Raw genomic sequence first — 11,003 nt, forward strand, 5'->3', positions numbered from 1 at the left:
CGAGTCTTTCGCTACTGATGCACACTGGGTATTGTAGTCTGTGACAGATTACCTATAAGAGAGAATGCTGGGACAGCTCTAGAGGGCGCATCGGTCCCACAAATGATTTTGGTAAAAGGTCACCGAATAACGAGTATATATGCAGGGATATCTTGCATTTGTATACTAGCATAAACGATTGCAATCTCTGAGCTTTTATGTCTGGATAATATTGTATGAAAAGAAAATCAGAAATATCTCTCTCTTTGTATAAAAACAGACAAAATAAATTCTAAATCTATTTGTAGGAACAGAACAGTCTTAATATTTTAATATATTGATGTCATACTACATCTAACCAGTAAATACATATTCAGTAAAGCTTATATTTTTTCAATTAACTCTAACAATAATACTTATTTTAGTACAATTATTTTTTTGTCTTAATTATACATGCTTCACAGCTTCAAGCGTTATTGCTATTTTGCACCTGCTTGTCATGCTCTCACTTGTTATTTCCTTATTTCACAACCAACATAGTTCACTGTCGGTCTCTAGGGATGAAAGGTTATCTCAAATTATACATAAAGTTTTGTTGTTACTTTTGTAGTGGCTAAATACACTTATGCTGAAATTGTTTTTGACACAATGTATAACATTTCTCAGTTCCTGATCATTTATTTATTTCTACAAATGCTACTCTTAGCAGTCTTTAAGGCCATGTAAAACAACTTTCTTGTGGTTGACACATCATAGTTTATTAACTATGTGTGGCGTATACTACAGAACCATGTTTGAATTTTGCTGTATCTTATGACAATGTCACATTGCTCTGCACAACTGGTAATCTTGCCTGTAGGGATCTCTATTTCTATAAAATGTCAACTATACCCACATAGTTCACACACTTTTCATGCTGAAAGCCTTATAAACTGTAAGACAAGCACCGAAATGAGGAATTAGTTACTTGGGATTATCTTACTTCCCCAACATATTGTTTGATAATGAAAGATGAAAAGGTATGCAAGCAAAAGTGACTAGTTTTTTTAAAACAATCTTTTTCGCACATAACACATTAAAACTTTTGAGTTGTATCATCTTGAATTTAATGTCTCTAGACAAATGGGGCAGTTTTTTTTTCGTTTCTTCCTTTTTTACTTTTTATGTTTTTTGTAAAACGCAAGACTTGAAAATAGAGAACAACATTAAACAGCAACACTGTTGTGGTGGGCTTGGTTTAAACAGTAGCAGCATGATAACACTGAATAAAAATGTTGTGTGTGTGTATATATATATATATATATATATATATATATATATATATATATATATATATATATATATATATATATATATATATATAAAAACAAATAATCATACGATAACACAATTTCATTTATACAATGTGATGTATTTTAAATGTTTATTTCTGATAATTTTTAAGAATGTTGCTTAGAGCTAATTCAATCCCAAAATTCTGTTTTACAGGAAATTAGAATATGAATAAAACACAATACCAATTAAAAAGGATTTTTAATAAAGGAATTATGTGTTATGACCCTATTATCACATACAAAATCATAGGGTGGACTGATAACTTGACAGTTTTCCTGCCGATGGTTAGTAATGCCCTCCACAAGCAGAGTAATACACTAGAGGTTATCTCTGAAGAAGCCTGTGCGCTCTATCCTGTCCCATAGCATGTTAATGGAAGGTTAAGCTAAGAAAGGAAAAGTAATTATTTTATTGTTGAATCATGTTGTGCTTTTTGGTACCACACCTTTTCCTTCGATATTAGACTTTCTATTAATATTCGTGTGTGTAGTACTCTGTGAACTGCACAACATGACCATATTATAGCATTTATTTATTAAGTAACATATATATATATATATATATATATATATATATATATATATATATATATATATATATATATATTTTTTTTTTTTTTTTTTTTTTTTTTTTTTTATTATTGTCTTATGTAATATTCTAAATTTGTGAGAACCCCAATTTTGGGGATTTAATTTGGTTTTGAGTCATGATCATCCATAATAAATAAATAGGAGAAGTTTCAGTTCTTGTTTTAAATTTCTTTAATACATGCTTGAATATATGAACAAAAAAAATAGTCTCATGAAAGTAACACACATTTTTAACATTTTATTTTATTCTGTTATATTCATGTGACACTATTTAATACTCCCCTCCTCTTTTTGCTCAATTCAAGTTGTCCAATCGCAAGGCACCAACTCCTCCGGCGCTGATTGGCCGTCGACTAACGTCACATGTCACCGCTGCGTAAATTCATGAAGACATTTACGCCTTGCTTCATTTGTTCCCCTGTTGTCGGGTCGTGTGCTTACGTGCCGGCGTCGACCTGCGCTCAGAAAACAGCGCAGTGGCGCAAACGAACCCCAGGAACTGCCCAAGTCAAAGGCAAAACCCGGCCCAGCCGAGCAACTCAAGATGGTTTTAGAAACTATTTCAAAGATAATAAAAGTGCAGCTTCCGGCCTACTTGAAGAAGCTGCCGCTGCCGGAGACTATCGGAGGGTTCGCGAGGCTAACAGGTAATTTACGGCAGCCGCGCTGGTTGTAACGTGCAGATGAACTCGCGAACTGATCTGGGGTTGCAAGTCCACGCTTTTAGCACACAGCTCTTAATTGTAGCCTGCATGAGCATCACAAGTTTACCAACACGTTGCTTAGGCTGAGTTCGATGATGTGAGACCTTAAATAGCACGTAGAGAAATGCCGCTAGAGGACTGCATCATGGTTGACCTGCGCGTTATATAACTTTTACTCGGGGTTGAGGAACTTCAAGGCTGAGCCACGAGTTCAGCTTTAGAACAAGATGAAAACCCAACAAGTGACCTGTTATGTAGAGGTTTTGTCTTCAGGTTTAAATTCCACTGTCGGCCAACAGCGGCTGTTTTTGGGGCTCACTTGAAGAGAAACGAGCAGAACTCAGACACAGGTGGTGATACAGCTGCAGGGTGGCTGCCATTGAGCTTTATGAAATACTTAAATCTGAATACAAGATTAAAAGTTGACCTTGCAAGTTCATATCTCATTTTCTTTTCGACTACCTACCGACCTTCTTGAATTGCACCAATAGTTATTTAAATAGGTTTTGACTGCAGCATTGCATGTCTTTGTAACACTTTTGTTCCAGACATGTCAAAACTAAGGCTGCGTGATATTAGGAGACCATAACATTGCGATATTATCTCTGATGCGATTACTGTTTGTCATGATTACCATTCTTCTAGCTTCTTTTACAGTCAACACCCCACCACTCCCTCCCTCCCTACAAGCTGTATCATCTCAGTGATTATGATCTAAACCAGGCTTGGGTCTACATACATTAGCCTCTCTAATGCGGTTCACCACTGAGAAACTGACATGGCAGTGACATTTGCCATTTTGTAAACTGTGCCTGTCTAGAAAAGCAGTCAATTCATACTGTTGAAAATATTAGGATTGGTAGATGTTGGAGCTGCAGCACAACATGGAAAAAAAACATGTTAAATGTTGCGGTGGTGTTCTCAGTTGTATCTTTTGAATCTGCCATCGTGATGCTTCGAGCTCTCTCTGTGTCCTCAGGCATCTTGGCCACAATTGTTTCTTGTGAAGTGCAGGCATCAACTTCAGTGAGATGAAGTCCATCCAACAGACTGAATATACTTATTATTGGTATTTAAAGCATGAGTTCCTGACATCTGGAGAGAAAAAGTTACTTGATTCCAAGCACATTTTGCTATATGTATGGTGTTGCCATGAAGATATCTTTCATTTTTCTTGCTGTGCGCCCCCCAATGAGCACAGATGGTAATGGTAAATGTGAATAGTAATGCCTCGGCATGGACAAGTCATGGTGTTGGAAAAAATGTAACAGGAGAAATCAAGCAGACTGGCTTGCGGAGGAATTGCTGATGGAAATCAGCAATTTTCAGTTTAACAGCTTTAACTGAAAAATTTAGCAATTTTCAGTTAAAGCTGACAGAACTAATCATCCAGCCATTAATGTCGCCTGACCAAAACATCAAAGATTTTCTGCAATAAGTAGCAATGGTGATATAAGCCAAAATAAAAATAAAAAAAAAGACAAAAAGACAAAAATCTAAAAAAGATGGCGATAAATTATAAAATTGTTTGGACTGTTATTCTTGTGTAGCAGCTATTGTTCAGGGAGATTATGTGGGCAGTCAGCAATACTTTAAATGAGCTATTTTTTAACCTTTCAATACTCTTTGGCTACGTTCACACTGCAACCTGAAGTGACCCTATTCCAATTTTCCTTTGCCCATATGCGACCTGGATCTGATCTATTCATGACAGTCTGAACGACACAGGTCGGATTTTTTTCAAATGCGCCCCAGGCCACCCGGATATGTGGTTCTGAATCCGATACGTATCTGATCTTTTCAAATGCGACCTGTGTCTGTACGGCCAGGTCGCATTTATTCGACCTGTACGTCAGCGATGCTCGACAAACGTCACTATTCTGCATCCTGCTATGCAGAAGCGGGAAGAAAAACGACACCCATAGCGGACTACAATGAGTGGAGCAGTCAATGGAGGGAAAGCTCCGGTTAGAAAAGAAATTAAAGATTGCAAAATGCGCGCCAGCATTATAATCCATGTTTACTTCCACAAACACTGAGCACGCTTGCTACATGTGACATCATCGCGTCCTCAACTGCGCATGCGGGACACTTAAGTTGTATTAATTTAGTTCACACAGGAGATCACATACAAGTCGCATATGCTTGGAAATGTGAACGACCACGCAAAAAAAATCCGATTTCACAAAGAAATCGGATTGGAGCATGAAGGCCTGGAGTGTGAACGTAGCCTTGGAGGCAGGTTTCAACTTTATCTGCTGAACTAACCATTCCACTTACATGTGATAAATCTCAGTCATTTATAGGGCTGGGTATCGATTCATATTCTAAGAATCGATTTCAATTCCGATCCTTTAAGATTTAGAATGGATTATTTTCGGTCCTATCTCAAATTTAACTGTTGGTATTAAAACAATTTTTTTAGCCGTTACCCAAATTACATGACTGTGTAGTTATGCATCGTATTGATACTAGTATTATATTAACATTCAACATGGACAGTGGAAAAATTTACTTTTTTAATCAGTCTTTGGTTATATTATTCAATCTATGGGGATTAATATGTGAATTGATTCCAAATTGGCAAATCGATGAATTATTTTTTAACACAGCCCTAGTCATTTAGGTAAAAATGCATTCACAGTTGCCCGTTCCACCAGTACGTTTTACTCATCGCCTAGGATCTATAGAAGCTGCAGATTTTCATACTTTGTCGCCTAGTTGCTTTGGTTAAGAGAAGAAAATAACCTCTGAATGGCCTCTGTTTGCATACAAACACGCCATACCTGTTTTCCTAGCCCCACAGCTGAACATAGCCCAACATTTTTAGGTATGTGCTGAAGTTTTAAAGTTTCAGCCCTTTGCCTTGAGAAAGTACGATCCCCTTGGTCATGATGTATCCACATAATTCAGTGTGTTTTACTGGGGTTTTACTTGATAAACCAACACAAAGTAGTACATGACTTTGAAGGGAACAGAAAACTTAACATGTTTTTACAGTTTCTATTTTTTAGCTCCCTCAGTTATGTGTAGATCTAAACTGTTCCATTGTAGTTGACTCTGTTTAAAGTTGAACCTCTGACGTAGTTTGCAGTCTTTCACAGCCCCCTACAGTGTTTTCTTTCTGTATTGGCCTGTATTTAGCTCTGTCTGAGCATCTTTGCCCCCGCTGGAGATAAGCTACCCCACAGCATGATGCTGCCACCACTAGGGCTGGGTATCATCTAGGATGAGCCGATTCGATACGATTCTCGATATAGCTCAGCTTGATTTGACTCTAAAATCGATATTTATTACTTTCAAATGAATGCTCTATTCAATCAACAAAACCAGCCAATTATTATATTTTATGTTCAATTTATTGGACACTGATATATTAACAGGGAAAAAAAGTGCATTTGGTTCAATGCATCTACCGTATCACAGAAACGAAAAATGTGCCCAAACGTCTGATTTTTAGGGACAAAGGTGCTTCTAAAATCCTGTTGGTCACTCCGCAAATTTGTCTCACTTGCACTTCCTCGCTGTGATCAGTAGTGACGCGCTGTAATAACGCCCTCTAGGGGTTGGGAGGCATATTGATACTGAAAGCCAGACTATCGATATTAAATCGTTTTTAAAAACATTGATATTAATCTTTGTATAAATTTTTATGCACAGCCCTAGCCACCACCATGTGTCATGCTGGGGATGGTGTGTACAGGGCGAAGGATTTTGCATGTAAGGCCAAAATAAAAACCACAATTCTGGTTCTATGTTACCAGAGTGCCTTAATCCATGTTGGCTATACCCCCCTCATGATCTACGGCTCTTTACAACAATGGCTTTCTTCTTGTGATTTGCAGTATCTTATTGATATTTGTCCTACTAACACATTCGTCCAGCTGAGCTGCTGATCTCTGCTGCTCTTCCAGCCTCTTGGCTGTTTTCTGACAAAAGGTCTCCTTGCCTGGCCTTGTCAGTTTAACGGCACGACCATGTCTTGGTAAATCCGAAGTTGGGCCACTCTCGTTCAGTTCTGGACTGACGAGAGCTCTGTGAAACACTCAAAGCTTGGGATGTTGTTTTCCAACCAAAACCTGTGTTAAAACGTCTCCAAAGCTTTCTCTTTGCTCTGTCCCTTGGTCTCCATGATGTCTTTTGATCACTCATGTTCTATAGCAAAACTCTGAGGCCTTCCCAAAACCGCTGGATTAAATACCGAGATAAACTACATATGGAACCAATTTACTAATTACCGTAAATAGCTTCCAAAAGCAGTTGTTTGCCCTGAATGTTAGCCTTTGGAGAATCGGAGCAATGAGAGCTGAATGGAAATGCACGCCTGACTCGCCTCAGTTTTGTTTGAAATGAATGATCTCTCATTTCCCTTCCACTTTACCATTATGTGCCACTTTGTGTTGGTCTGATCTGCTGTATAAGATCCGAGTAAAAATACATAAAAAAAAAAAAATTAGCATGAGGTTGTAGTCATGTGATAAAATGTGACAAGTTTAATTGGTATGAATACTTCTTTTAGGGCAGTGTACATTTATCTGATGACTTGTTAAAGGTCGTACACAAACGCTGCTTTATTAAATGTTCTCCACAATTCAACACTATTAATCCACATGCCTGTAACAAAAAAATCTGGCCACATAATCCACCACTTTGGAAAGGTGGTGGATTATGTGGCCAAGCGTTCGACCTAAATATCACGTCTGCGATAATTATGGGTTAATTGGCCAGTTTGGATGATTGGATGTTTGGTACATGACTAATTTCTAATTTAACATGATAAATTACTAAAGGTTAATGAGGTGCTTTAATGTGTAGAAGTCCATTTAGTGTTTCTAAAGTGTGTTAGGTTAAACTAGCTCAATTCACTACTAATTGCGACAATTAGGACGCCTTTTCAGAGCCCGTTTTTCTTATCTTCGCAGTCCTTAGAAAATGTCTTTGTCCTTTTTTTGTGTTGAAACTCCAGTATTTCAGATCATCAAACAAATTTTAATATCTGACAAAGATAACCTGAGTGAATTGGAAAATCACTAAGGTAAAAGGGTTGGCCAAACCAACTTGGGCCTATGTGTAAAAAAAAAAAAAAAAAAAAAAAAAAAAGGAAACAAAAAACAGATGAGAAATAGTCATCGAAAGGGTTGGAAAACCACATGCAAGCCTTTGGGATTCCAGCCAACTACAACGGGAGTCATCATTCACAAGTGGAAAAACCAAGTGCTCATCAATAACTCATGCAGGAAGTCACAACATCTGAAACACCGCAGACTTCTCTTGTCTCAGTTAAGGTCCTTTTTTCAGGATTCTACAACAAAAACAAAATGGGGAGAGTTTCAGGGCCTAAACCGCTGATGACCAAAAATAACCTAAAGGCTCATTTGATATCTGTTATATAAATGTCTTGATGGTCTTTGAGAGTTTTAGACAACAATCCAGTGAAGGAAAGTAAAAATTTCTGGATGGTGTGCATCCCGTTACATCTGGCCTAAAAGTAACCGAGCATTTCACATGGTGGCGGAATCAGATGTTCCTGATTCCGTCACCTGCTGGAATTGATAAGACCTTAAATTCAGCGCCCTACCAGAAAGTTCTGAAGGAGATTGTCCAGTCATCAGCTCAACGTGGCCCAAACACACTTGGGTTAGCAGGACAATAATCCAACTCACACTAGCATGTCCACCTCTGAATGGCTAAAAAGAAAATCAATGGTTTTGGAGTGGCCTAGTCAAAGTCTAGGGTAAATCCGATTGAAGGGCTATGCATAACTATAAACATGCTTTTCATACAAAAACACTCCAATGTGGTTAAATAAAAAAAACAATCCTGCATAGAAGCCTAACCCAGGACAGAGATGTACAAGACTCAGTGGGTGGTACCACAAACACTCGCCATGGCAGTCGTTGCTGCCAAAGGTGGCACACTGCAAAAAGGGAACTAAAAGTATGTACAATTTTCTTGAAATGAGTGTATTTGTCCTTGGTTTGAGCAGGCAAGTTTAAATGATTTGTCAATGGAATAAGATTTTTAAAGATCATAAAATAGGAACAACTAATCTCCATCATCGTATTTCAAGTGCAGCATATCTAATTATCTTATTTTGATCATCAAAATACTCATTCCATTGGCAGATTATATACGGTATGTTTACCTGCTCAAATCAATGATGAATATACTAATTTCAAGAAAATGTTACATTTAGTTCCCTTTTTGCAGAGCACAAACGGTTATTGGGATTTGGGGAATTGATGTTCTGCTATGGGCAAGCTTGTTTTTTCAGTAATTTGAAACTCATTTTTTTCAGCAGGGTGTTATTTCTCATATTACAGTTTGCAAGATGATCTAAAACATTTGACAAAAAAAAAGCAATCTCTAAGGTAGCAGATGATTGCTCACAGCTCTGTTGGAGGCACATGGCGTCTCTGTAGCTTACAATGCTGGCTGTGCTGCAGCCCTATTGCTGAAGTTTGTGTCTTATGCATGTCCACAGTGTCTGAGTGGCTCCGGTTGCTGCCTCTCCTTGGCATTCTGGCTCTGCTGGGCTACCTGACCATTCGTCCGTTCCTGCCCAAGAAAAAGAAGCAGAGAGACAGCCTGATCAACCTGAAGATCCAGAAAGAGAACCCTAAAGTGGTCAACGAGATAGACATCGAGGACCTGAACAGTGCAAATGTGTGTTACTGCCGGTGCTGGCGCTCCAAAACTGTGAGTTGACTCCTTAGCTTTGGCCTTAAAATCACACCTCCGCTGACCCGTGGCGACATGCGAGTCCGTTTCTGAGTCTGTCTTGTTTCAACCCTGCTGAGACAGTTGAAGTCAAAGCAGTAATTATATGAGCATATTTTGGGAGAGGGCTGTGTGTCAGGTGTTTGTGCAACTTGCTAATCTGCTAACATAAAGCTGTTTCCTGTTTTTCAGTTTCCCGTTTGTGACAAGTCCCACTTAAAGCACAATGAACTAACCGGGGACAACGTGGGACCGCTCATCCTCAAAAAGAAGATACTATAATGGAGTTCTGACTGGTTGGTCTGTGCTTCATCCTTCCCTGGCATTGTCTTTCCTAAATAATGCAGTCCTTTGTTTCAGTGTGAATAGATTTTTTTTTTTTTTTTTTTAAGTTGGGGCAGTTCTTTTTTTTTTTTTTCTGTTTGGTTTTTTTCTAGTGGGGTTATTTTTTTTTTTTTTTTTTTGTTAATAGCTCTATGTTCATTCAACGCGTTAGCATTATTGTTTATGTATGACTTCAAATAGTGTGTTTTGTCAATGTGTTGGGACTAAATTCAATTTCACTGGGACCACTTTGCCAGGACAACCTGAAAGTTAACTGTAGTGACTTTCTGATAAACATGAACCGGAGTTGGAGGCTCGTGGTTTGCTCTTCACAGTTTGAGACTTGTATAAATGAAATACTAGTCCAACCTGTATGAAACATTCTGCCTTTTGCGCCTTTATTTTGTTTCTGGAGTATTTGCCAATCTGAATGTCGATTGTGATTCAGCCACACCATTTTAGAGATGTAAGATATTTTCTGATGGATCAACATGTATGTAATGAATGTACTGTATGTATTCATAATGTATGTGTTTAAGATTCCTGACGTTGTTTTGCTCACAGACATCGTTTATTGTTTTGAGTTGCCGAAACATTTCAAACCACTGCATTGAGTGAAGTTCTGATTTGACCTAAGTTTCTGAAGTTTCAGAACTGCAAGTTTTTTTTGTTTTTTTTTAATAAATGTTTGACTTACTCTTTTCACTGCATTTGGCTGACCTCTTGGCTGAGTACTTCCTATATTGTTGAGCAAAAGATATTTTCACACACAACTTGATTTTTGCAGTTTGTTCTTTCATATGTATCAATCACTTCATGAATGATGTTTGCTAGATTACTTGAAGTGGTTCATGCTAAATGCTAAAAGAAGTGGTCGTGTGCAATTCAGCCTCATTTCCTATTATGTTTGTGGAAAGCTTCATGTAGCTGCAAGATGAAAGTTTAAATGAATGCTCATTTAACTAAATCCACCATGTCCTCGTTGGCTGCTGCTTCATTTCATTATAAAATGGCACCAAGCCGGTCTGTGCTATAAGAACAGGAGCCGTTGTCGGCTCCTCTGGGAGTTGAATAAAATGCAAATAGTCTGTTTTATCGTCTCAACGTTCATCACCTGCTATCAGAGTTTTTGTGTCCACGTTTGATGATGGGACTGAGGAAGAACTCGAGGGATCAAGATCAACTTCTCAGTTCATGTTTACATGATTATCTTCTCCACTTCATTTGAAAATTGGAGTGTTGTTCTGGTAATGGGATAGAAAAGAAACCATTTTGTCGCTGGGGTGACAGAGCTCTCTATAATTGACAATACAGGCTGAGTTCCTTGGCATGAGTTTCCATCAACAATCAT

The 11,003-nt window shown here is 38.0% G+C and overlaps 1 protein-coding gene across 1 annotated transcript; it reads left to right on the forward strand.

The window, feature by feature from the left end:
- Positions 1 to 2,316: 2,316 nt before the first annotated feature.
- cisd2 (CDGSH iron sulfur domain 2) lies at positions 2,317 to 10,743 on the forward strand. Its single transcript, XM_021324168.2, has 3 exons — positions 2,317 to 2,551; positions 9,093 to 9,307; positions 9,521 to 10,743. Exons 1-3 carry the CDS (start codon positions 2,449 to 2,451, stop codon positions 9,608 to 9,610), a joined length of 408 nt encoding a protein of 135 aa, XP_021179843.1. The 5' UTR covers positions 2,317 to 2,448; the 3' UTR covers positions 9,611 to 10,743.
- Positions 10,744 to 11,003: the final 260 nt, after the last annotated feature.

This window comes from Fundulus heteroclitus, chromosome 5 (assembly GCF_011125445.2).
Source record: "Fundulus heteroclitus isolate FHET01 chromosome 5, MU-UCD_Fhet_4.1, whole genome shotgun sequence".
Classification (NCBI taxonomy): Eukaryota; Metazoa; Chordata; class Actinopteri; order Cyprinodontiformes; family Fundulidae; genus Fundulus; species Fundulus heteroclitus.